The sequence below is a fragment of the Anarrhichthys ocellatus genome, unplaced genomic scaffold (assembly GCF_004355925.1).
Source record: "Anarrhichthys ocellatus isolate YVR2014 unplaced genomic scaffold, GSC_Weel_1.0 scaffold32, whole genome shotgun sequence".
NCBI lineage: Eukaryota > Metazoa > Chordata > Actinopteri > Perciformes > Anarhichadidae > Anarrhichthys > Anarrhichthys ocellatus.
This window is the reverse complement of record NW_022280062.1, coordinates 1,425,694-1,451,861: the sequence shown is the minus strand read 5'-3', so window position 1 is coordinate 1,451,861 and position 26,168 is coordinate 1,425,694. Positions and strand designations below refer to the sequence as shown.

The window sequence follows — 26,168 nt, the reverse complement described above, 5'->3', positions numbered from 1 at the left end:
CTAAAGAACCATTTTATCTATTGGATGGTTCTACATGTTTGTCGTATGGGTCTTTGGGATGTTAAAGGGTTCTTAATTCATGTTTGAGTTGTTGAATCGTGGGGGATGGGATAAATTAGAAAAAAAAACTACCTTGCCATGATCTGGGTGTGGGGTAGTTAGCTGCCAGCTGATATGTATACATATATGTGTGTGTGTATATATATATATATATATATATATTTTAATTTGACTTTCTAATAAGACATAAAGTCTGCAGATATAAATCTTGTGATGACACCTCCACTTCATCAGGTGTCCCTGGTTCTTTGTCTTGCAGGATCTGGGTTGTCAGCCTCATGAGCCACCTCTAGAGATATGCAAAGGACACACACACACCACACACACACACACACACACACACACACCAACAGACAGATTCCTAAATAGTCATATGCTGCTACAGCGCAACCTAGTGGCCAAATGGAATGGTCACTCAGACATCATACTTATGTCCAACAAAACACTTTGATAGAATCTCATGTATTTTCTCTTTATATAAGCGTTTACAGAGAGCAAAATAGTCAAAACCTAAGATGCGTTTTTCTATGGCTGCCCTATTCCATCAGTTTGACTCCAGATGACTTGTGCATCTTTCTATACACATTTCTCCGAAATTGAAAAATCACAATTGGGATCATACTTGCTATCCGGAAACTTCAGGATGTCTACTAGAATTCAAAATACAGTTCTGTGAAATGTATATTTTTGTGCTCTGTGAACACATATTCACTGTATTTGTGCTCCTGTCACAGGTGGAAACATATAAACACTCAAGCTCAACAGAAAGCCCGAAAAAAATAAGCGAATGATTTTCGAAGTCATTTTATTACATTCATACATTTTCAACAACAATAGCATGGCTCTAATACGTTCATACGTTCACAGCCTGCAACCACAACGGTAAACATGAGGTAGATCACCCGGACACCAAGGCCACCACTGGGCCGCACATGGTTATCAAACACATTTCAGTGACGATTGTGAGAGCAAGTTGCATATTAAGTGTTAAATTATAAACAAAAAAGACACTTTCTATGGACCATTGGCGTTTAAGTTAAAGTTTGGATCACAAGTCTTGTATTTGGACAAATTTTGGGGCTCATTTAACAATGGGAAATATTTGTTTTTCCTGCTGGTAACTTGTAGAGTGCACGTTCACATTTCCTACCCCCAGTGACATTCAGTAGATCTAAGAATCATTCGTCTGGGTCTTGTGCAAAGCCTTCATGGATGGTTTTGAAGAGAACACGCGCCCTCGTGCAATCAAATATTACGCCTCAATATGATTATCCGTCCAAAATGTTTGTCAAATAAATAAGAATCCCAAATGGACCTGATTTTCATTTTCAATAAAAACACAACACAAGAACAGGCAGGGATACAGACATTTGGTTAAGGACTCATCTAGGTAGATTCTTCCCGTCTTTGCAACATCACGTAAAATGAAGAAAGACATCATGACCAAAAGATACTGGCAAAAGTTACACAAGTCTAAAAAAAACATCAGTAACCCTCAGTGGTTAATAGGATGATATAATATATTATTAATGTAAACAAAGCTTTAAACAGTACAGTAGTCCAAAATCTAATTATTTCATTTTGCTTCACTCAGACACACAACATTTCTTCGTCTCACAGTTAAATGGTTTCTTCATTGTCATTGGTCCGGAAAAATTTAAAGACTTGAGCAGTGACTGTATGAAACGTCACTAAAAAGGCATATTCTTTGGACAACCCTGTGCAGAAACATATAAAAACATTCTACTTTCAAGTATATGAAATGATCTGATCAGCTGCTTTTGACCCTATGTTTTTTTGGGGGGGACAAAATATGGCAGATTGTGAGTTAATGTGTGGATGGTAGCCAAGACCATTAATGTACAATCAGCCTCAGAACATTGTAACAGGAGGTTCAAATCACAGTAGTCAGCAGCAGGATATTTGGCAGTGAAGAGGGCTGGCTTATTAAATAGCATTGACTAGCATGATGCGATTATGCTTCAAATACCCAGTATTCAAGTCGGGTAACGCCTGAATACAAAACATTTATAACTGAACTAGTTTTGCTTCCACGTCCGTCTGTTTGGCATTTAACATTTACAGACAACAGACCTGCTTCATAGTTGTATATTCAAGCCTTAATAGGACATTAACGTACTACATTCTTGAAGGGACACAACTTGTACTTTTCTTCAGTTGTGAAAAAGTCTTTGGATAGATTCACGCGTCAAGTCATTTTGATACTAAAACCACATTCAGCTCCCCGTCAGAAGGATTATCGATTCCACACATATATATCTTTAGAGGCACAAGACAGAAGTCCATTTGCAGTTTAAATGATTGAGAAATCCAATACAGGTCAACATCTATGTTAATATCTATTTAATACAGTGAGCTGACTTGTATAGTCAATAGGCTGTGTGGAGTTTGAGAGGCAGAGCAGGTGAGGAGGGACGAGGAGAGCGAAGGGAAAAGGCTGAGGATGTCTTTGGTGCACAACACAAATCAAAAATACACGGTGAACGAAAAAAAAAAAAAAGCTTTACTCCTTTAAGCGACCTCCCTTGGATCTCCCTTTAAAAACCTGAGATAAACACGTATGCCCAGAATGGGACATACTGTAGTCAAAGTACATTTGTATGTACAAATACAATCTTCAAATAGTCACATCGTTGATCCGAGAGCGTCCATGTTTTCCCCCACAGCAAAGTGGAGACAATCCCAGCTACAAGCAAGAGTTAAAACACGCACTGACCCTCTTCAGAGTCAGTCGTAGTGCACTGTGGTAGTACAGATGAAAGGAAAGCCATATCAGGTGGCCTTGCGTCCACTCGTGGGGCACTTTGGATATAGTGCTCCAGCATATCCCCTCTGACCTTCCATTGGAATGGCGAGAATTGTGACCGCTGGCTGGTTTGGAATCAAATCTGTTTTTTAGGTTCAAACATGGCGGCCAGTCAGAAAGTAGAGGGGCCGGTCATCGCTGCAGTTAGCTGTCTGAAACTCGTCCCGCAGGCGGAACTGCCACTCGTCCTCCAGCTCCAGTCGGACGATGGTCTGGCGCAGAGAACTTCGGTCCTGGCAGATCACGCAGAGAGTGGCGCCTGTGGACATAATCAGGGTAAAAAAAAAAAATAAATCAGAGCGGGTCGTCCTCTAAAAGCCCTGTTAGTGTCCCTCAGAGGCTGTTCTGCTTACTAAAGCTAGGCAGGCTATGATCTGTTCACATGCATTAAGTTCCTACCATTTATTGTTGATGATTATTGGTCAGAAAGACACAGGAATAAATACGCAGGCACGCCTCCATCGACACATACGTTAGTGTCGCATACCACCTAAGGTATAAGCTATCATAAAGTAGATGATACAACAACAGAGACAACAACAGAAGCAGTTGCAATAACCACCTTTGAGGAAGCGGAATTTCTTGAGGAGTCCGGAGACGACAAAGGAGTCACAGAGGTAAAGCAGCAGGCCGCTGAACAGCAGGCCCTGGTGGTTCAGGTTGGTGGAGTGTGGACGAGAGTTGATGTAGCACACAGAAATCTGTGACCAAAGATATGACGCATAAAACACATTTCGTTAATTCCACTCAAGCAAACTATAAGAAACATAAAGTGCATATCTTTTGGGTCAAAATGAAGGAAACAACCACTAATAAATACTGTGGGGAGCAATCGGAGGCGTCTTTACAAGCAGATGCATAGGTTGCATTGCGAGCATCTTGATTTATTTCCATTACAGGAGAAAACGCAAACACAAGAAATGTGTCCAGGCACGCAAATAATGAAGTTGTGCACAACAAATGTAGCCTACACTGGAAATGTGCAACATCAGCATTCAGTGTTTGCACATGTGCGTGCATGTAGGTCAAAATGTTCTCAGCAAAACAGCTGGCGAAATCGTGCAACACGTTTCCCTGGTTAAAGAAAATTCTACAAATTTAAGGCTTATAAAACCGTTTGATACTAAGTCAGCAGGTTGTTCCTATTCTTGTCATAGTTTACACTTCAGCAGTTCCTCCCAAAACAGTAGTACAGTATGTACAAATATATGAAATCCAGCATGTCCGGGGATCAACTGCACTTGGCTTCTATCCCAAAGAGGTTTTTACGGCAGATTTAAGCTGAAGGAATGATGCTAACAGTCTCGTCTCATGCTTTCAACTGCAACCTCCTGGGAGCTCTCACCTCCGGGCTGATGTTGAGGTAGCTGTCAATGGACAGAACTGGGTTGCTTCTGTTCTGAACGGCCTTCGGAAACAGTCTGTGGCTGCAGCTTTGCAGGAACCTTTCCAGCAGGAACTGGGCCGGGGCGTCCAGGAGGGTCTGCTCGCTATCTGGGGCGCAGACATACTGTGGCGGGCTGATTGAGGTGGGGTTTCCCATATCCTGGGGAGAGAAGAAAGCAGTTTGTTTGATGGTGTTTCATAAAAATAAACTCACCAGAAGCCCCTCTTACAAATGGGCATTGTGTTTGTACGAACGCGACACATACCATGAGTTTAGGTTTGACCAGGAAGTCTTTGTTTCCCCCAACTGGAATGTGTTTCTTCATGAGGCTGAAGTAGTTGAAGCGACACAGCAGCAGCCCACTACTGTTCACCCTTAAATTAAAGTCCACCTCCTCACAGCTATACCTGCACATGGGACCAAAATAGCAAAAACAGTGGATTAAGACGCTGCACAACTTGCCAAACGTGTGGACTGATTGACACAATCCTCGACTAACTTACCGATTAAGGTCATAATGAACATTCTGTGTCAGGTCCACATTAAGCATGACCAAGTCATGGAGGTGACACCGGCTGAAGGGATGGCTGGGAGACTTGCGAGCCAGGCTGCTGCTCCACCTGCGCGTGCCGCACATTGCGTACAGGGAGATCTTCGGTGTGTTTTCCATATGCTGCAGCACCATCTTTAGTGACACGTTGGTTCCGTCCGATGTCTCGCTGATAGAGAAAAAAGGAGGACAGAGCACACATGAGAATGTTTTTTTTGGGGGCAAACGCGGTTTAAAAATCACATACCTTTTCCGTATTTTTCTTTAGGGTCTTTAAATATCATAAAATACACATTTTCAACCTTGGTAATAGGGTAATAAATAGCTAAAAGTTGCTTAAGGTGAACAATTATAACTCTAATAACTCAGCAACTTTCTATGTACACTTTACAAATCCGAAATAATTACTACCTGCTGTCTGCTGGCTGGTGGGTGTTCCACAGCACGCATGAGTCGTCCATCATGACAATGAAAGGCCATACATCTTGCCTCTTGACACCTTGCTCCTCCAGTCTGTTTCTTTCCAGCTCCAGGTTATGATATGACAGCTCTTTGATCATGAAGCGGGCAGCACCTTGAACGGACAGGAGCATATGTGTCAATTTTTCTATTATATACTTTCTCAAAACTGTTACACCTACAGTGCCCTTCAACTTAAACACAGAGCTGCAGGAGGTAATAAGCAGTGCAAATTGAATTTGCATGGTGTGTGTGTGTGTGTGTGTGTGTGTGCATTACAAATTTACAAGTGAACTCTTACAGTTCAGAAAATGCATTTCTTTATTGAGCACAAAAGCTATTTTGTTTACAGTAAAGTTAGATAATGCCCAGAAATAAATTGCTGATACATGGAATAAAAAAAAAATGTAAGTTTTGCGCAACAGTGAAGACATCTCAGTTTAATTAAGTTGGCATGGTGCTCACCAACTCCCGTGTTGTTGAACACAGCCGGCAGGACGAGCAAGATGTGGTTGGGCCAGTACTTTCTGTAGAGGGGCATCTCAAACTGCTTGACCACCAGGATGTGCAGATGAGTGGCGCCCTCCATGGCATGGTAAATGTTGAGCAGGCCGTGCTCTTGGCGTCCTGTAGTCGGGGTGAAGATCGGACTCTTCAACCGATCTGGGTCCTAGAGACAGACAGAGAGACAGGAAAGCAGATTGAAATCAAAATGGGTAAAGTTTAAAGCTTTAGCAGGAAGAGATGAGCAATTTAACCCTCTCCAGAAATATACAGCACATACCTACAGACACACACACACACACACACGCACACACAAATACTCCCACATATGTAGAGTCAACTCACCTTGGTGGAGACCAGAGGCAGGCGCATGCTTTCCAAGTGGCTGCCCTGCTGACTGAAAACAAAGTGCTGCTCCTTGGCTTTGGGAATGACAAACTGGAGCTGGACCTCCTCCCCCAGCATGGATGAGCAGAAGGTGAAAGCATGGAAGGTGCACTCCGACAGCTACAACCCACAAATGCACACACACACACATGCATTATTAACACAGAAGGATCACCATTAAGCATGACTGCGGACAGTAAAAAACAGATATACAAACCTGTCACAGTATTTTGACAGGTTTGGATATCTGCACGTGCAACTATAAATCAGCAATGATACTCAAGCCCAAACGAGTCTCTTGGATGTTTGATGTTGAGGAAGGCGAAGTGGGTGCACTCACCTGCGTGGCGGGGCCTGCTTCACAGTAGTGGTGACACTGTTCACAGTGATGAAAGGCATTGTGGGCAGCAAACCTGCTCAGACGTATGGACTTGGTCACTCGTTTGTCTGGCGTTTGGCTCTTGCCTTCTTGCTTAAAATCTGCAGATCGCAAAAATCAAACATGCTCACACATATACTTTGAGAGAACATTTTTTGTTGATGTTATATTGAATTAAAACCAATGTTGTTTTTACAATGGCAGATTAAATGACTAATTCAGAGACTGCCTCTGCCGTGTGTTTGCATATATCTGCTGACCTTTTAAGCACTTTGACCTCTTGTCAGTGTAAACAGGGCTGGCCTTCCTGAACTTAGGGTCCCGGGGGTAGGGGTCAAAGGGCAGCTTCCGCACTTCCTCAATGTCAGGCAGCTGGGTTTTTACGAGAGTTGTAACCTCTGAAGTCTCTGGAGATGAAAAGAACATGAAAAGATGTGAATGAAAAAATAAACAACAACTTGACATTTAGTTCCTCATCATATCTATGGTGTGTTTAACACCATGTGAGGTCAGGATAAATGAGTCAGCAATGGTCTTCACCTTCTTCCTCCTCCTCTTCCTCATCATACACATCTACTTCCAACAGTCTGATGAGCATTCGAAACAGGATGCGAAGAAACTGCAGATAGGCACCAGTTTTTCCCACCTAATCAAGGACAAAGAACAAAATCATCCATGTACTGTTACACTGACACTTAAATCCAGATGCATAAATAAATAAATCTAATATACTTATTTGCGCCTATAGGGGGAGCAGTACTTGTGTGCTGTTACCTGTGGGGGTCCACTGAGTAGCATGCGTCTTGGATGTGGCACAGATGGAGCTTCGTAATCGGCGTGATGCTGCCTGGCGATGGTCCACTCGCGGTAGTACATGCTCCGCTCTTCCCCCTGCAGGTTGTGAGTGACGAGGGGCCTCAGCGGGCTGCTCCAGGCCACGTCTGCATGAGGCAGCAGGGAGAAGGAGCTCAGCTGACTCCCCGACTCCCCCGCCAGCAGGCTGTATGCCGCCCGCGACATGATTACCGTCCGCGGTGACACCCGAGTGGGCTTAGGCTCTCGAACGCACTGTGTGGACTGGCTGGGCCTCTGCGTGGAGGAGGACGATGGGGAGGAAGAGGAGGAACTGGAGTAAAGAGAGGGAGGGGCCTTGGAGGCTTTAGAGGGGTTGGAGGAGAGCTGGCTTTCTAGGGAATCGCACTCCTGCTTGAAGCCCTGCGTCCCTGTGGCCATGTCTGAGGTGATGGCACCTTCGGGTGGGCAGGTGGAGGTGGAGGGCCTCTGGAAAGAGTCGGCAATGTCCGATGAGCTGACACCGTTCTCTGCCAAAGAGCCTGAGTGACACAAAGAGAGTAAAAAGATAAATACTAATACCGTTAAAGATATTACTTAAAGCCAACATCTGGAGTAAAGACTCAGTATCTCACTGAGTTCGGGGACTCACCAGAGGTTCTGGTTGCAGCGCTGCCGTTGCTCTGAGGCCTCTCCAGCTCGTCTCCATCGTTCAAGCTGGTGGTGGCCTTCTCTCCGTCTGATTCCCGGGGGGCCATGGCCTTCTTGGGTTCGTGGACCACCCCCATGGACACGTGGGTGCAGGCCAGACCCACCTCCTGCTCCAGGGCCGTACGAGTCAGGTAGCTGGAGTCTATCAGACGCAGGTCGCTGTATTTCAGAGACCTAGAAGAGTAAAAGTGCGAAGGAGGATATTTGCTGAGACATGGTCCTATATTTGGTTTTTAATTTTCATTGAATGCGTTTCTATGTCAAAAAAAGTCAAGGCAACAGCACGCCAAGAGGGATTATAGATGAGCTAAAAGGGAACGTACTACACTTTCCACGACTGACTATCACGTTTTAGGAGTGACAGGGTATTGTGTGTATGAGTTTACCTGGGGAAAGTTTCTCCAAGAGGGTCCTTCCCTGTAAGGATGACGATGCAGGGCAGGCCTTCCAGATCCTCATACGTGTGTGGCACCCAGTCTTCATTTTCACAGCCTCTCCACGCCTAAAGCAAAACACAACACGTTTACTGTTTGGTTATGAATGCATCATTTAGAACCAGACCAAGCATGCATGTTGGGTTGGATACTGGATTTAGACACGTTCTTTTAACAAAATAAAACATTTTTTCTAAATGCCTCATTTTAATGTAGTCCACAGGTCCCTTATGTAAAAGGTGAAGAAGCCACACTGTACAAAGGAGATACGATTAGAAGTCTTAAAACATTCGCTGGCAGGGTTTCGGTGGTTTAAATGAGGTTTGAGATTAATCTCAATAATCTAAGGGAAAAGTCTGAGAAAATGAGATGAGTGAATACTGAGAATTAAGTCAATTCGCTGATAATTACTTCAGATCTCCTTGCAAAAACCCAGGTTCATTCAGATATCTAATGAAACACTGATGAACTTGAGTATTTCACTCGTGGATCTGATTTCCTCAACACATCTTGCTTGAAAACTAACCACAGTAACTTTGTATACATGTTATTCAAATGTTTAGTAGAAAGCATGATAAAAAAGAAATGACTGATAGTATTCTCACCTTGAGGCGGTTGGTAAAGTTCTTCTGTAGGTTGAGCTCGGTGGCCGGGCTTCCCAGCAGCACTGCGAAGCACAACTGGAGCCCCAGTTTGTCCCTCACGTCCTCTAGTCGCTCCCGGGCCAGCATCGCCAGCTGCAGCGAGGGGACCCGAACTAGCAGCATGTGGCCCCGGCCCTGGGAGCCCTCTCTGCTCGGGGCGTTGATCAGGTCCTCCACCATGGCCAAGGTCTCTGGGGTTATGTGGTCTCTCAGGGACGGGGAAGAGGTCAAGGCCATCATGGCCTCAGTGTACTGCTGAATCAGCAGGTAGCTCCGGATCACCATGCTGTGCAGGTGTGGATGTCTGGGACACAAACACACAAGTTTGAGCTACATTGCTGATGATAACGTATTTTATCAACACAGGCACCATTTAGACAGGTTTGTGTTTCTTCTTCTTCTTTGCGCCAATTCAAACCAATAGAAAACACACATCTGTCAGACTTTATATTGGATGACAATATGTTAATCTATGTTGATGATTTCTCAGTGATGACACGGCACTGACCTTTCCAGCAACGTGTGGACCATCTTCTCAAACGCATCATCACAACGCAGAATGGGGCTGGCCACACCCCACTGCAGGGAGCTGCTGTAGTCCCTCAGGCCAAAGTAGAGCAACTCGTTAGGAGGCTGCTCCCCCTGCTGGAGGACAATTATAGTATAGTCAGAACATGTCATCCTCTCAATACATTTTTGTTCCACTTACACATTCACTAGAGGGAAAAGCAGAGCTGGTTTACTGAGCGGTTAATGAGTCTTCTCTCATTGCATGATGCTTGATCTGAAAGCTAACTGAGTGCATTTACTTCCTTATTATTTGTCGTCTAAAATTAGTGGTATGTCCCCTTAAAAATGTGGCAATGTGCATTTGTGAACCATCATCAACAGTCGCACATGTCTATGGCTCATGAGTAAGTATTTGAGTAATCTTCTACAGGCCTGAATAATATGCAGTAATTCACAGGAAAAAAGTTAGAGGAATGTCTGAAAAGTGAATCTAATTTTGTGCAACACATTGTAGTTTAATCGGTTTGAGAGCCAATGCTTTAAATAACGTCATTTAGACAAAACTTCAACATTATACAGTGTTTCTGTTAATTCAGCTCCATATAATGATAGACTAAGTACTGCAACATTATCACCTCTGCTCTGAAACTTCAGAACAAATGAAAATATTAAAAATATGAATTCGATTTTTGTTGCAAATATTATTAGGACTGACCCAGACCACTTTCTACTACAGTCAATGTAAACAGAATTACAACCGAACAAACAATGACCTCAAACCAGACCAAATGTCAGTTTGAAGACTCAATAGCAGCTTACAGTTATGGTGTGAGCAGATGAATCATGAGCAGAAGAAAAGCCTTAAAAATTATATCTTGGAGAAGCCCAATGGAAGTACCATCAATTTAAAGCAAACTGTCAAATTACTGCAAAAATGCCCCCCAAAAAAATATCTCATTAAATATCGCATAAGTCAATCAGGGTCAAGTTACCTCTCGTAATGTAAGTTAGTGTAAGTTCACCTTAGGTCCACCAGGTGGAGTCACTAAACCACAGCATGCTGCCATAACGCTGCAATTTTTAATTTGCAAAATAAATGAAATAGCTCATATGTCAAAAATATCCACAAGATGCAATATTAGACAAAAGCTTGCATGACTTTTCTCATACCTTCAGAGCATTTGGGCTGTTAAATTAAGACTCACCAGACTTTCGACGGAGGGCCAGTGAACTTCGTTATGGATGCTGATGCGGGACTGGTGGGTCTGCAGTGTGTACGGGAAGCAGCTGACCTGCAGGACCAGGAGGTTCATGGCATCGAGGACTTCCTGGCAGTTGACCACCCGGTCGGCCAAACCCTGCAGCTCGCCGTGGCACACGGAGCCTGACAGAGCACTGGAGAGGGAGTAGATCAAAGGGTTTGAAACCTGTGAGGGATATTCTAATTTCATAAAATTCAAGTTGGATGCAAACGACAACCCGATTAGGAGCATGGCTCACGAAGGCTTTTACATTTGCTGCGCTAACTGCCCAGTGTGTTGAAGGTCATATCCCAGGAAAACCCCTCTGGAAAACAGGAAGGGATCTTTTTTAGCTTCTGGCAGTGACGGCAGTAGTTTACTTGGAATAAGATCTTGGCTGAACAGAATGGTGTCAAACTAATCTAAATCTAAATTAACAAAATCCAGCAAACAATGGGGATCAAATGTCATTTGAACCCAATATATTAACAATAAAAAACTGTATTTATACAGCACTTTCAAAATAAAGTTTACAAAGATTTTTTTTAATAGTTTAAAAGTGATACAACATTGAGCAAAGATGCAGCATATTAAAAAAGTATGATACATAAATAAAACTCTAAAAAATTATTAAAATCATCATTAAAATCTAAATATATCTAAAAGAAAAAAAGAAACCTTAAAATGATTGGCCAGCTTTTGACCAAAATGCAAAGTTAAAGATACTAGTGCTGTATTTGTTGTCACTTTCTCCTCCTCTCCACTTGAAACAGTGCATGCAAAGGACAAGGCTATATTTGCAGCCATAACAACTCGTCTTTTTTACACATCTTTAGACTATCAACAGAGTAAAATAGTGTCCGCCGAGTCGTCTTACCTTGTGAGGTCCACGTGTGAGTTGTCGTGAATGAGGACAAACAGGGTGTAGGGGTTCTGCTTGACTTTCCTCATGAAGGCTTCCATCTTGGCGTGAACCTCGCCGTCCAGACGCACCACGTATTTGTCTGATTTCTGGTGGGCTGAGCAGACGTCTTCGATTCCCAAGTCGACAAGCACTCCTGAGCACAACCAACAAGACATTAATGTTCAACCCTCCTTCTGTGCTCCAGTTGCATTTTGACCGATTCACAGCTTTTCGCTCTGAAAAAAACATAGTTCATTTTATCTGGTTGTTGTAAAGTTCCATGACTCTGTCCACTCGGGGCATCTAAACACATACACGTGGAGAAGTCATCCTTGAATCTTTATCACGCTGAACACAAACCTGATTGCCGGATGCGCTGTGCCGTCTGGTGTACCAGAATGTGAGATGGAGGCACCAGAATGAGAAAGTCCACTTTACAAAAACGCCCCAAGTCGAGGTTCTGAGTTCCCGAGTCAGCGATGGAGCAGACTTGAGAGAGCAAGCTCCGAGCCACGCTCAGCTGGGTGGGATAGATCTGGAAGAGCTTGCTTAAAAGCTCTGCTACAGGAAAACAAAGAGGTGTATGTATCAATGTCGCTGTCAACTTAATGTGGAACAAAAAAAAGAACAAGTAAAACAGACATTTTAAATGTAGAGAATATTGCTACCAATGACAAATATTGCCAAAAATATATATACATTTGTTCACAGATATAAAATGGCCATTTGCTGCAGATTAAACATAAGGATTACAGTCTATGTAGAGTGCCATAATGATTGTTTTTAGCTCGGGAAAGAACTTCAGCGAGTGCGATAGAGGGCAGTCCAACCTCTCTCCGAGGGTGGTGACATGCTGGCGGCTTCCTGGGAGTGGATGTGGTCAGTGACATCGCCCTGGAAGGGCTGGATGACCTGTCCCTTCCATCTGCGCTGGTATCGCACCAGCTGCTTGTCCAGATTGTCTCCTAAAAACAACCAGTCGCCATAGTCACACAAAGACTCACAGCCAGGCATTCAAGCTGCTACAATATGCTCTTTGATAGGCAGCACAGTCAATGTAAAACACCCAGATACAGATTTACCATATGAATCCCATTGGACTGATATGTGTTACGGTGTTCTATTGTTGTCTTTGATATTTATTCTGCATCCTCGTGTCAAACTTGTCTTGTGATCACTTTAGTTAGTGGATCATAGCCTAAAAAACACTTGCCACAGTCAGAGCATTGGCTTTAAGTGTAATATTTTGCTCCAGAAAAATGTAATGATGAAACGCTTCAGGAAACATTCAGTTGATCTGAAGTCGTTGTGTTTTTTTACAATCTCTTGGAACGCCTCCCTCATCGCAGCACTCACCCAGTGACGTGGTTTTGAAGTGAGACGCTAAGATGCTGACTTTCCCCGTGATGAGTTCGTAGCTGATCTCCTTGAGAAACTCATTGGTTGTCAGCATGCCTTCAGCTAAGGCCCGCGCTTGGTATTTTCCTGTGTCCAACGCACAAGTTAAAATCAGATCAATACGATTATAACTTTAACATACAAACTGTGCACGGACCAACCAAGTTAAATGATGTCAAAAAGCACAAATGGAGCAACCAGGTGAAGACACTCACCCAAAACCAGCACACAGAACTCGTTGCCGCTCATTTTATTGGCACATATAATGACTACATAGGTGGGCAGGCACTTCTGGTGGTGAGGGCCCTCGCTCAGAGATCGAAGTGACTCCGAGATGCCCTCTCCCAAAGAGTTGTGGGTAACGACGACCTGGACACTGCCCCCTGAGACGCTGGCTTCCAGCCGAGCCAACCAGGGCAGCTGAGACGGGGAGATGGCAGGACCCCTGGGGCAGCACAGCATAGCCTTCAAAACAATCTGCTCCAGCTCCTCCCTCAGAGGAATCTGCACCAAGCCTGCAAGAACGATTCATACGTGAAAAGACCGAGCTACTGATATAGAAGCGTGCATGTTACAAAGTTAGATTTGAATTTTGCCAGCGATGTTTCTGTGTAAATGAGACACTAAGCACCTCCCGGTCATCCACCCCACAACCACCCCCCCCCCACGTTGTGTTCGACAGCAGCCAAAACGCAACATGTCAGTAAAAATACCAGCGACTGCAAGGCTTCTTAGCGTGTGTGTGTGTGTGTGTGGGTTTGTGTTTTGTTGCTTACCTAAACGTGCGAGATACTGTAAAGTGAGCAGAATCATCGTCTCCACACAGAGAAGCTGGCTGCTGTTGAGGCCCAACGTCTCCAGGGTCTTCTCCGTCAGCTGGCTACTCTTGTAGCAGCTGACCAGGAGGGGGCTCACCACTATGTCCCCAACATTCCCATAGAAATAAGGTAAAGTGCCATGCCCTGAAAGGACAAGTTATCATTAGACAAAACGGAAACCTATAGAACACACAGAAACAGAGAAACACTGGACAACGACAAATAACAACTAGTCATTATAAGCTTGTATAGACACTTAATATTTCAATACAAGGAAATGGCAAACTAATAAAAAAATGGGGACCAAATTTATAGATTGCAATGCAATATACGGTATATTAAAAATATATGCAACAAAGGGGTGGGTAGGGTGGGTAAAGCTACCTGAGCTCACTTTAAACATCTTTTCACTTGATTTGCATTCAACCAACTTTTACAGTTGAAACATTAAAATAAGTTGTATCGCACATTGTTATGATGAGGGACATCTAGCGTTTGAAAAAGTGAACTCATAGTTCATTTCTGAAAAGTCTTTATTGGCGCTTCACTTCCTGATAATCACTACGCCGATAATTGAACATTTTACTTCGTACTTAGTGGCTCTGATTCAGTTTTTCTGACATTGCTACACATTGCTTTGATGTGCCTTGCAGGATATTTAATTGAAGTATTAGGAAAAAGCAGATGGCTGAAATAAAGCGCGTACCGATGAGGATGACAGGGCGAACTCCTGAGGAGTTGAGCAGATTGTCGGGGACGATGACCGTCTCTCCAGCGGTGACAGGTTGGGGCTGAATGACTCCTGCTACCGGAGGCTGAGGAGAGGACATTCCTAATACAGCACCTTGAGGGAAATAATGGAATAACACGTCCATACTAGGATCAACCACTTAGAGCTAAATAGCGGCGTAGGTTGAGTTTTAACATATTAGTCTTTTAAATTATCCAGAAGGGAACACAGCTGTAATATTTGTGGCTGTTGTGCTGTCACAGAAATGTTTTCAATGAAAGAAATAAAATCAGGACAGACAATTTAGCTGAAATGATGCTTGTAAAAATAACCCCAATTACATGATGTGGCAGAAATCTTCCTCAATCATTTTAACCATTTCTGCAACAAACTCTCCATCTCCATCTCCATGGAGATACTGGATGAATCATCCCTAACAACCAGAGAACGTAGAGGATGAGGCATACTCATCCCCAAACCAGAGGTAGAGGAAGGGGGGTGGGGGTTATAAACAACACATCTTATGCTCCAACAGGAACAGAAAAACACACGTACACACACATGCATGCACAGTGAATCGAGCGAAAAAAAGACACATGAGGGTCACTTTATCTGACCGACTCTGACTCAACCCATTACAGCTCAAAGAGCCGTCCACATTGGGTTCAAAAACTGACCCGGAGAGCAAACTATCGGACGGATGGCCGGAACGGGGACGGCCGTCGGTGGGACGGGTACCAGCGAGTTGGGATGCCAGCTCCGGTGGCGCTTCTTCGGAGGACCCGAGTTCATGGCAGAGGATGCTGAACATCCAAAACAGACAGAGAACAACGTAAAAACAGAGAATAAAACGAAAACAGAATAAATGATGAGGAATGTTGTCAGGAGAAAAAAGGACTTACCAGGACTGTCTCCTAAGTCAGCAGTGCGATACGCCGGACCTTGAGGCCCTAAGGAGACCTGGGAGGGGCTCAGTAAGGGAGGACGCCCGTCACCCAGGCAATTCATCGGCCCGTTCACCCTCAGAGCTGTGGGGACTAGAGACAGCACGCATTCACATAAAAACACTGGAGATAGTTGAGACTTTACACTTCAATATATTTGGTGTTTAATGATTATGGAAACAAATCTTAGTAACATTTGCTAATGAGGACAAAACACAAAGTAGAGTACAGGCTGATGCAAATTTAATTAGTTTTGCATATTTTGTCAAAAAACAAAGGAGACATTTAAATTTTGATTGCGTTAAAGGAAAAGTCAATAGATCAACAACGTAATTGGGATTCATCCTCTGGGCACCATGAATGTCTGTAAAAATCTATCTAATCTATCTAATAGTTGTTGAGATATAAACATAAATAATATTTATCGCAATACATAAAAATGAGTCAGGACTAACAGTGACTTACTGATTTCCTTTACATGAACGCATTGCCAACGACCGGATTGGACATTTTACAATCTCATATTCACTGTGTTTGCAATACACTAAAACATTGATCGGTGTGTGTAGCCTTTGCTTGTCAATAGCACAGCCTTGTAAGCGCTAATGGATAGCAAAGCCTTAAAAAGTCATTACAGCATTACCCCCCTCAGTATTGATTGGTGTGCATACACATGCATCTGTTTGTGTGTGTACATGTCACATTTGTGTGGGTGTATTTATCCAAACAGGCCAAAGCAGAGGTTGATCTTGGCTCCATGGTCAGCCACCGCTCCGTCCGCCTTATGCTGAACCACGTAGCTGAGCAACCCTTTTCAGCACAAGTACAATAAGGCCATTTAAGTGTCGCACACACATAAAGGCAAAGCCTTGTCAACATCTAAATCCTTGCAAATGCCTCTGTCAAAGCCTGGATGCAATTAGGACTAGTGTGTGAAAATGTGTAAAATGAGTGTATCTCTTGTATCATCTGTCTGGGAAGATTAATAATACAGCAAAAAGTAAAGCATAATGCAGAGGGGAAATACATTGGCATGACATGTACTTGAAAAGAGCCTCACCTATTGGTAGAGTCTTGGTTCCAGATGTGGAGGACAGAGGTTTGAGGAAACTGCAGTCTCTGCCGAGGTCCTGACTCCCGAAAAAGACAGAGGACACTTGTGTCGTTCTGGTGGGTGGAGAATCTGGAAGTAAAAACAAAATGGACTTTAAAATACATATAACACTCACCATCTCCCTGCAGCCTTCACACCCACCTTTCCCCTGTTTGGTCATTTGGTTGCCTTTGGCCTTCATGCTTCTACTCACACAGACTCTTCTGTGTCCGCATCCAACGTCCACTGCACAATACAAACACACCATAGCTCTCCATTTTCATCAATCATTCCAGGATGAACAGTCAGTGGGAGCGGAGGAGGAGAATGTTACTGCGTTTAAGCTCTTGGCTTGCTAAGTGTCGCAGGTCGCAGTCAGGGGATTTCAGGCTACGCCAACGATGGGCCCCCACAGCTTCAGCTGTCTGACACATTAATGCGTGAGATCTCTGCTGACAGGGTCTAATCAATACCATAAGCCCAGGAGCTGTTGGGGTTTTCTTTCAATTAAAGAGGGAACAGGCGCTCCTGTTGTGAGAGGTCAGAGAGAAAAACAAACACCTCCTTGTAGAGAAGCAGAATCTGTCTCGCCGTCATGTGATATGAAGCTGCTGGTTTACCTGAAATCATTCAAACCTTTATTTAATTACACTGTTTAATTTAAAAACATTACGCCGTGACGTCGGCAACTGATAATAGACACTGCAACGACCACTGCTAATAGCAACAGCAATAAGAAAATGTAGTGAAAATGTTATTTACTGTTGATGAAATACCAGTATGCTCCCAGAATATCCAGCAGAGCTACAAAATGAGATGAAACAACAACCAACTGGAGCCTCTTTGTCACCAAATCACCCGCAAACGGCAGAGTGGAGTGTAGTGGTTCAAGAGTCGGACCACGCTCACCTAACACATGTCAGGGTTTAGCCATCCCCATCTGTTTCTATGGCAACAACATCATCAGCATAAACAAAGCAACGCAATAACTCTTTTTGGTGAGATATATACATTTCGGACTGTCATTTTAGGGAGGAAAGGAGGCAGTAAAATCTACGTAACTTTAGTCAGTTTTTTTATATGATGCTATTATAATCATATTGCACAGACGTGAATCCATGTACACCTGAAGGGGGTTTGTTGAATTTTACGATTCATTGTGCTGCGTAGAGTCTCACCTGAGAAGGAGAAGGTCGAGGAGCTGTGTCCACTGGCGCCTCCGTTTTCTTTGCTGCTGAGAGAGGAGGACGAGCTGGGTTTGGACGTCGACGCGCTGCTGGAGATCTGGCGGCTTTTACAGTCTGAGGAGGAACAGAGAGGAACGACCGAAACTGTGACGATCAAAACGTACCAGCACATCAACAGAGAATGAAATGAAGTGATAAAATGCAGAATTGAAAAGCTGGTTGTTGTTGTTTTTTTTTACCTTTCCAACAGATGAGGGGTCCTTTGCACAGAGCACCCTGAGAATTCTTCACCAGGTAGTATTTTAAGTGCTTCTGCTTCTTGGGCTGGGTGGATAACTTCAGGTTGATGTGGTTCGAAAACTCAGTGAAGTATCTAAAGCCCTTTTCCCCACATCCCACACAGTTTCCTGAAAAACCTGCAAGTAAAAAAGGTGACACGGTTATTTATTTTCCTTGAACAACACGGTTGTGCAACAAGATGCAGTTTGTAATCCAATTTTGCTGAATAAGGAAAACACAAAAACACCAAAAATGTTTTTATTATATTGTATGTTGCGGGTGGAGGATGAATTAAGGAGTCTCGCAGCCTTATTTACAAATATTTCAGTCCAGTAAACAATAAAGCATATTCATTCTAACCTAAATCATTCAGCACCATTTTAGAACCTAAAATGGTGCTGATAGCCAGCTGTCTCCTTCACTCTGATCTCAGACCAGGGGGGGGGGGGGGGGAAGGGGGCGACTGACCTAAAAGTGCATTTTTCCCATTCTCGTCGGGCAAAAAGCGGCGGTCCACGGCACACACCAGGATGTGCTCGGGGACGCTGGGGGACTTGGCACCGACCAGCTCGAAGCCCGCTGGGGCTTCGATGGGCTCTGTTGCTATGGATACCAGGCGGAGGTCCTTGCCGGCCTGACAGAAGCCTGAAGAGGAGAGATGTTGACAGTGAAACAGATGTGACATTTGATGGAATAAAGTCTGACTTTAGGGTAGATTGGATTGAGCGATGTAGAAATCCCATCTTCTATGATTCTATCATCTTTATCGACAAGCTTGATTTTTGTATTTGATTCTCAGTAAAAGGTTTTTGTGATTTAACATACACGTGTTGTGTGTTTTTTACAATCCAAATCAAGGCCTTTTTGGGGTTACCGTCCAGTGTGCAGCAGCCGTCGGGTGCAGGGGCCTGTAGGTAGGGAAGTGGAGGGCTGCTGCTGTCTGAGTCATCGTCCTCTTCCAGCTCTTCCGGATCGTTGGAAGAGTGGCCGTTCATGAGCTCGTTGCCTGGCGGCTCCCCGCCGTGGAGGTCGGCTTTCGGCTTTATGTCTGATGGACATTTGAAATTGGGTTATTTTCACTAGAGCTGGATTAGAATTATGAGTAAGACTGTATTTCACAGGCAAATTCCACATAATTGTCTACTAAAAACTACTGATAAAGCGAATCATTTAACAATAACCTAGAGAGTCTTTTAATCAACAAGGTCAAAATCTAACAAGATATGCATACAGTTTAACATGAATGAAAACTTAAGTACTAACAATACATACGTTATGCTATTTAAATTGGGCTCTTTCTTTAAGGAAAGTCTTATTTCCCTTATAATTAATTCCAAATAACAGTTCTTTTTAGTAAACTTCCTTAGAAATGATTAGGAAACGGACCCAACATAATGACAAACAAAAAATACGACCACAGCTTTGACTCAGTACGAGTACAGCCCTTACTCAGGTATGTATTTTCAAATGTAGACCAGAGGTGCACAACAAGAAAATCTTAAGTGCAGTGGACATGGCAGACCTGTGCGTTTCCTACCTTCCACGTTACCTGGATACGGCTCTGGCTCAAGGTAGAGCTGCGTGAAGATAGGCTGCGGATCTCCACTGCTGGAGCGCAGCGACGCCTCAATAGAGTTGTGGAGAGCCTCTTCAAATCGAGCAGATTTCAGTTGCCCGGCATATGAATTCCCCATTATCTGCGAGAGCAATGAGGAGCAGGATGATGAGAAAAATGCAGAGTTATTGGGGCCGTGTTCATCTCTATTCATCGGTTATTTCCTTACATAAGGAGAGCGAGGTCGGCAGAGATGACGAACCAGCAGCAGGAGTCTAACACAAATGTTTTCAAATGGAACACAGCTGTATCCTTCAGAGGGTCAGGTCAGTGCACGTCAGTTGGCTTTCTAATTAAAATCATATATAAACCAGTGCTTCAGCCGCAATTGAAATATGTCACATTGAGCTCTGGGATATTGTGAGGGGAATTTTGCACTATGACATTTTGTGGACCAAACTATTTATCGATCAATAAAAGAAAATTATCTTTAGTTGCAGCCCTATATGTAAGTGTACTGTACGATGTTATGTCCTGGGATGAATGTGTCTGGTTCACCAGAGGCTCCTGCAAATAATAAGAGAAGTTACGATGGATAATAACACACACATGCACTCAACATATGTATACGTGCAATCACACACAGTTTCTCTATGTCAGCCCAAACATAATGGCCAAGGCCAATGGCTTTTTCTTCTCTTTTTTTTGGCTCTTTCTCCTTCTGTCCGGTGTGTCACTCTGCCTGCTCTGCCCCCCGTGCCCCCCCACCACCCCAGTGTCCACTCTGGGACATCTGCCGGGGTCGGCTGTGTGGGCCTGAGGTTGGCTGGCTCTCTGGTGGCAGGCGGCAGCTGGACAGAGGGCCAAGCATGAGGTCTCAAAAGAAGAGAGCGCAAGAAAAGGGATGGGACGGGGGGGGAGGGAGGTGAAGACAGAAAGAGGTGAAAAAGCAGCACTGACCAATGGCCATGCAACATCGCGTTGTCCATTCATCACACAATGAAGCTTCCCACTCAGACTCCCACTTCACAGTTCGTCATAACATTTCACTCGATCTGCTTTTCATACCAAGCCAGTAATCAGGAGTGAAAATAGAGGGAGTTTTGGCTGCTTTCCTGACACTGAGTTTGGCCTGATGTGCCTCCCGTGTTTGTCCTTGGACTACATTTGACTGGTGCAGACCAGTGTTGTGGTTCATCAGGAGGCCCAGCTCGAAAACTTCAGCTGTTTGGGAAAAGCTGTTGAAGCACTTGCATGATAAGGTTATGTGTTGTAGCCTTACTTTTGACGAAAGTCAGGTGTTACCTAAACTTATGGTCAGAGTTTAGTAATATTTTAACACGTTTTTTGCCTTGGATTGTAGATGTTTATTTGAATGTGTTACTATAAAACAGCCTGCAAAAACAGTATTAATTTCCAAAAGGTGCACGAATTAGAAACTTTTTTGCTGAGTAAAAACATGATAGAAACACTTTACAAAACTGAAATAATATAAGGTATATTTTGCACTTGCAGCTGTTTTTTTTCACTAAAAAATCAGTCATTTATTTGATTTGTAACTTAAGTAATGACAAATACTTTTAACAATCCGTTAGGGCTGCAACTAACAATTCCTTTCATTATCGATGAATGTAATTATTTTCTCAGATAATCGACTGAGTGGTGTTCTCTATAAAAATGTCAGAAAGACCCCAAGGTGAGGTCCAACAGTCCAAAAGCCAAAGATATTCAATTTTCTTTAGTTAGTCTGTTTGTTCGTCTGCAGCACACACTGAATATGTCAGTGAATCAATATCTAGGTACACAGTGTCTTTTGGTCTCACAGGAACCCTGAACCTTTGTGTTTTGTCAATAATGGGCAGGGTGGGAATCAAGTTGGAGCTGGCTCTCTCCTCCCAGGTCTCACTTTGCCCACGCCTGGACAGGTTCCAGAGCCCATGTTTACCTAACGACCTTCCTGGGGAGGAATCTGGCCAACCCCAGACAAAAGACTAGATTAACAGTGCCTGACTGTGCTGTCAAAAGAGATAAGCAGCTTAAGAGAATGAAGCTACAGTATTACTTGCTTAACTGATGTGGCTGCACAGAGGGATAAAGACAGAGGGGGTGAAAAAAAATAAAAATGAGAAAAGAAACGAGTGCCTGAGGGTGTTTTTAAGCAGCCACTGCTTGTTCGATTGTGAAGTCAAAAGAGGCTCCAGAGGCCTCATTGGCTGACTGACCCTCAAGCCACGGCGGACAGATTTGTCATTAACCTTGCGTATAGGCCGGAGGTGAACACAGAGAATTACCTTTTATCACCTGCGCAACATAAAATACAGCGTGACTGTGGCAGAGGTCACTTAACGGATGTTTCTGGGGTGGTTGCTGAGGTCAGCTGTAGTGGCAGGGCGGTATTTCAGGTGAGTCAGCGGCGGCTTGATGGATGGTCAAACATAATGAGGGGACTCAACCGGGGAGAAGCAGTTTATTGTTCAAAGACTAGTGGCTTAAAAAAGAGGCGACTTCCAAAAGTGCCTCTCAGCCCGTCAGATGGTCAGTCAAAGCCATTCGTCAGCTCCTGGGTGGCATCAACAGATTGCATGAATGTAACCCCGGGTCAAATCTTCACTCAGTGCATTTGGGAGGGACCAAGTCAGAGAAAATATGACAACGCAGACCGCCTGAAATTCATCTCTAACAGATGAGCAGCGCATTAAAAAGAAGGGGACTTACGTTGTCGGATTGCTCTTAGGCGTGAAGGGACTTGTTCACCTCTGCTACATGCTGGATCACAACCACTCAGAGGAAACTTTTAGTGAGGCATTTCACTCAGTGTTTGGAGACCTGGGGGGGGGGGGGGATATCGAATTAGTTTACAAAGTATCACTGTCAATGATACAATGAATCACAAACATATTATACATGCTGAACGATGCACTGCAGCATACCGGGGTTGTGTTTTCTCTAAGTAGCCAGGATTATGCATCGTATGATTGTGTTAATCTCAATGTATCCAAAACTCAAACAAACAACGGACCAGGAACCAATTTCGAGCAACAAATTTAAGGCAAAAAACATCCAAACAACACTAATTTTCAACAAGTAAATCAGTGTCTGATTCTGTTTTCAAGACTCTTCAAAAGGACAAAAAAAAACCAGAAGCATAACCGTCCAACTGCATTTTTACATTACAGGACTTTTCAGGAAATCAGCCTCACTGAGACACAACATGATGTAAAACGTCAGATGAAAGCAGATTGCTGCAGCATGTCTCAAGAAATGTACAATTTATTCAGGAAAATTACTGAAAGGATACTTTTTAGCTGAAATAAAAATACAATTTCAGGTGATTTTAATACATTTATTAAAAAAAACAAAAAGTAATTTGCCATTGAATGAAAAGCCAAATACATACACTGTTTTCTGAAACGTATGCTGCAGAAAGTCTGGTACTAAATGTCACCACTGTCCAAAGAAAACAAAATGAATGGGTGCACTCATGGCCACTCATGACGCTCAAACCATGACACATGTACACCCTATTACGAGGCTAAAAAGGTGTTGTGTGACACCGTGGCCGCGGTGCGATCTTCATAAAGCACAACTGGCTATTTTAGTTTGGAGCTGCACTCAATACACACAGTCACTCTACTCTGAATGGATTTGCCAGTTACTTTGAACCCTTTGAAACAATATTGTTTGGCAACTCAGGCTCTGATATTACACAAGCAAAGCTGCCTTCAAAACACTGACAAAAAACTGACAAAATCTACCCTGTCATCACTTCTGACCGTGTGGCGCTATTCTCTAAGAGGGATGTTGGTCAGGGGTCCAAGTCCTTCAACAGGCAAGTGTACATAAGCTGGTTCAACTTGCATTTACTGACCAGAACTTAGCTTATTTTGTGAATGATTAGCCAGCTTGATACAGCCAATCAAGATAAAGGGTTAAAAATGTCAATATGTCTGACAAAAACCTGTACACTTTGCCTTCTGGGCGACTGAATCGCTTACTGAAAATGTTGTTTTAAGTGACCTAAACTTGAGCTGAGGGTTTAGTTATGATTTAACCTTTTTTTTTCCAACCCAACATGAGCCTTGGATTGTAGCTATGAAGCAGCTTTTAAAAACAGTATCAATTTTGTTTGGGGCAAAGTTACTCAAATTACAAAATCAAACCACAACAATTTTGCTGAATGAAAATATGATAAAAAACACACTTAACAAATCCAAAATAATTAAGATATTTTGAAGTTAAGATAGTTTATAGCCTAAGAAAATCATTGTTACTGAAACTTTTGTTTGAATTACGAGACAATTATACCAGAATTCAATGTGGCATTAACCATATAAAATGTACCACAACACAAGTCCAGGCTTTACCCTCCCGCAGGTCTCACACTCTGCTAATTACCCAGGATGCAGTATTTTGATTGTTATCTAGTCGTGAAAGGTAGACGACACAGAAGGAGACGCAGATGGCTGCCGAGAAGAAGATGAAGGAGCCGTAAATCTAGACTCCGACACCAGCCTGGCCCGAGGTGCTTAATCAGGTTCTGTGCTTCCAGTAATAACATTTGAGGGAATGTTTAGGCTGCCGCACTGGTTAAGTGTCTCACTCAGAGCAAGACTCAAGGTAAAACACACGCTTTTCTAACATGCACTTTGTAATGCAAGTCCGACTGCTTCTACATACAGTACACACCCAGCATAGGTACATCATACGGTCATATGGCCATGGGTGATATACACATTGAACAAATGTGTGTAGAAAGTAGACCATTCTGCTGAGATTGTGACAGTTAAAAAATATCTAATTTGAGTATCTTTTTAAAAATTGTTTTATTAACTTTGTCAAAACACTTTAAAAAAATAAAATACAGATTCAACTTTGAAATGCAATAAACAGTCAACCTCCATCTGTGCTATACGTGTGAATGCATTATTGGTTATTGCTTTATGATTCACATTGCAGGCAAATCAAAAGTGTAATGAAAAGTGATGTGAGCCGAATGTTTTTAATTAAAGAATTGTGGGAAGAAAAAAATGATGCATTGTTGTGAATGCTGCTGGTAAGAATAGATTCTGATCAACACTAATGTTAAATAATTAAAAATGTAAATCAAAACATTGACAATAGCACACACAGAATAAAATACAACTTAATGAATCCAGCATGAATATTCATATTCTTTACACTTTCTGTAATTGGCATGCTTTGTTAAGTGCAAATGGTCCCAATTTTGTCTTGGGTAAAGCAATCCTTAATTAAACCACTTGTTGTAAATTAAACCTCATTACAGACATTTGTTGGAAACAGTTTTTTTTTTTTTTAGATCTTACTTTTAACCCTGCCCTTTCTTTCTCTCAGTCCTTCTTTTGTTTCTCCCTCAACTGCTTAATTACATTACAGTGTTCACAATAGAAGGAGAGAGGCAGGATTAAACCTACTTCCCCTGTTGAACTGGTCATCCACATGCTGACTCAGCAGATCCTTCCAGTCAAAGCCAACACATTCCTAAATACATTTGAAGAAATCCTTCTACCTTTTTTCCACTTAAATATGTGAGAAATAGAGGAAGAAAGATGTTCAAAGTGTCTATACAGTTACACTTGGCACATTGTTTAACATTTTTAAACTACTACTGTAAAGTAAAAACGTGTTTATTTACTTCAATCATAACTACCCATTGACTACATTTTCTTTTTCGCCTCAGTCATAAAAATAACTGCAAGTAAAATGTTAATGAAAATTTGATAAATATCCAAATCGTCTACACCTCATTGTCGTGCATTAACACTTACAGCCCATACCAATAGCTGAAATGCGGGAAAGATCTCAGCACAGTGTTAACATTAGAAAAGCTGAGGTGGAAAGACACTAACCCATCAGACAGGAGAGAAAGGGGGGGATGGGGTAAGAAATGAGGCAGGAAAAAAAAAAAAGACAAACATCTCTTCATGAGGTGCTAAAAGCCCATCTCATTAATGCTACATCAGAGCCACATGTGACACACAGCACGCAAAGCTTCTCCTGTACCTTTCATGACTACTCGACCAGCAGAAGAACCCTTCAAATCCAAATCAAATGCAGTAAATCTCAAATGTGAAGGCAGTTGTTTTTTTTTTTTCAGATATAGTCCATTTTAGATAATAAATCCTCCAGGGAAAGAATTTGTTAATATCCAGGCTGCATGTGGAGTTTCACTCCTTTCCAGTATGTCTCAAGTCACCTTTGTCATGATACTAGAAATGGGAATCCCACTCTTTCCCTCAGAACAGCAGAAACCCTCCCTCTCTCTCTCGCTCTCTCACTCTCTCTCTCTCTCTCACTTGCATGCAAACAAACACACACACACACACACACACACACACACACACACACACACACACA

The 26,168-nt window shown here is 42.9% G+C and overlaps 1 protein-coding gene across 9 annotated transcripts in view; it reads right to left on the bottom strand.

Annotated features, from left to right (window-relative positions):
• Positions 1 to 848: 848 nt before the first annotated feature.
• Positions 849 to 26,168, bottom strand: part of greb1l (GREB1 like retinoic acid receptor coactivator) — a 40,744-nt gene continuing 15,424 nt past the window's right edge. The window contains exons 2-34 of one of the 9 annotated variants that reach the window (XM_031865109.1): positions 20,023 to 22,619; positions 19,776 to 19,935; positions 19,113 to 19,286; positions 18,707 to 18,883; positions 18,199 to 18,375; positions 17,951 to 18,073; positions 16,740 to 17,018; positions 15,638 to 15,772; positions 15,413 to 15,538; positions 14,712 to 14,849; positions 13,964 to 14,149; positions 13,403 to 13,702; positions 13,146 to 13,274; positions 12,620 to 12,754; positions 12,150 to 12,350; positions 11,763 to 11,943; positions 10,850 to 11,039; positions 9,643 to 9,779; positions 9,096 to 9,438; positions 8,443 to 8,558; positions 7,998 to 8,230; positions 7,328 to 7,887; positions 7,094 to 7,199; positions 6,814 to 6,960; positions 6,515 to 6,654; positions 6,133 to 6,294; positions 5,749 to 5,953; positions 5,236 to 5,398; positions 4,778 to 4,993; positions 4,540 to 4,681; positions 4,233 to 4,433; positions 3,450 to 3,588; positions 849 to 3,146 (exon numbers count right to left, since the gene is read on the bottom strand). In XM_031865109.1, coding sequence (XP_031720969.1) covers positions 2,983 to 3,146; positions 3,450 to 3,588; positions 4,233 to 4,433; positions 4,540 to 4,681; positions 4,778 to 4,993; positions 5,236 to 5,398; positions 5,749 to 5,953; positions 6,133 to 6,294; positions 6,515 to 6,654; positions 6,814 to 6,960; positions 7,094 to 7,199; positions 7,328 to 7,887; positions 7,998 to 8,230; positions 8,443 to 8,558; positions 9,096 to 9,438; positions 9,643 to 9,779; positions 10,850 to 11,039; positions 11,763 to 11,943; positions 12,150 to 12,350; positions 12,620 to 12,754; positions 13,146 to 13,274; positions 13,403 to 13,702; positions 13,964 to 14,149; positions 14,712 to 14,849; positions 15,413 to 15,538; positions 15,638 to 15,772; positions 16,740 to 17,018; positions 17,951 to 18,073; positions 18,199 to 18,375; positions 18,707 to 18,883; positions 19,113 to 19,286; positions 19,776 to 19,932 — 5,982 coding nt within the window. In that variant the 5' untranslated portion in view covers positions 19,933 to 19,935; positions 20,023 to 22,619 and the 3' untranslated portion in view covers positions 849 to 2,982. Of the gene's footprint in view, positions 3,147 to 3,449; positions 3,589 to 4,232; positions 4,434 to 4,539; positions 4,682 to 4,777; positions 4,994 to 5,235; positions 5,399 to 5,748; positions 5,954 to 6,132; positions 6,295 to 6,514; positions 6,655 to 6,813; positions 6,961 to 7,093; positions 7,200 to 7,327; positions 7,888 to 7,997; positions 8,231 to 8,442; positions 8,559 to 9,095; positions 9,439 to 9,642; positions 9,780 to 10,849; positions 11,040 to 11,762; positions 11,944 to 12,149; positions 12,351 to 12,619; positions 12,755 to 13,145; positions 13,275 to 13,402; positions 13,703 to 13,963; positions 14,150 to 14,711; positions 14,850 to 15,412; positions 15,539 to 15,637; positions 15,773 to 16,739; positions 17,019 to 17,950; positions 18,074 to 18,198; positions 18,376 to 18,706; positions 18,884 to 19,112; positions 19,287 to 19,775; positions 22,620 to 25,814; positions 26,118 to 26,168 lie in introns of those variants that run through there. The other 8 variants (XM_031865108.1, XM_031865105.1, XM_031865104.1 and 5 more) reach the window with 8 other exon arrangements.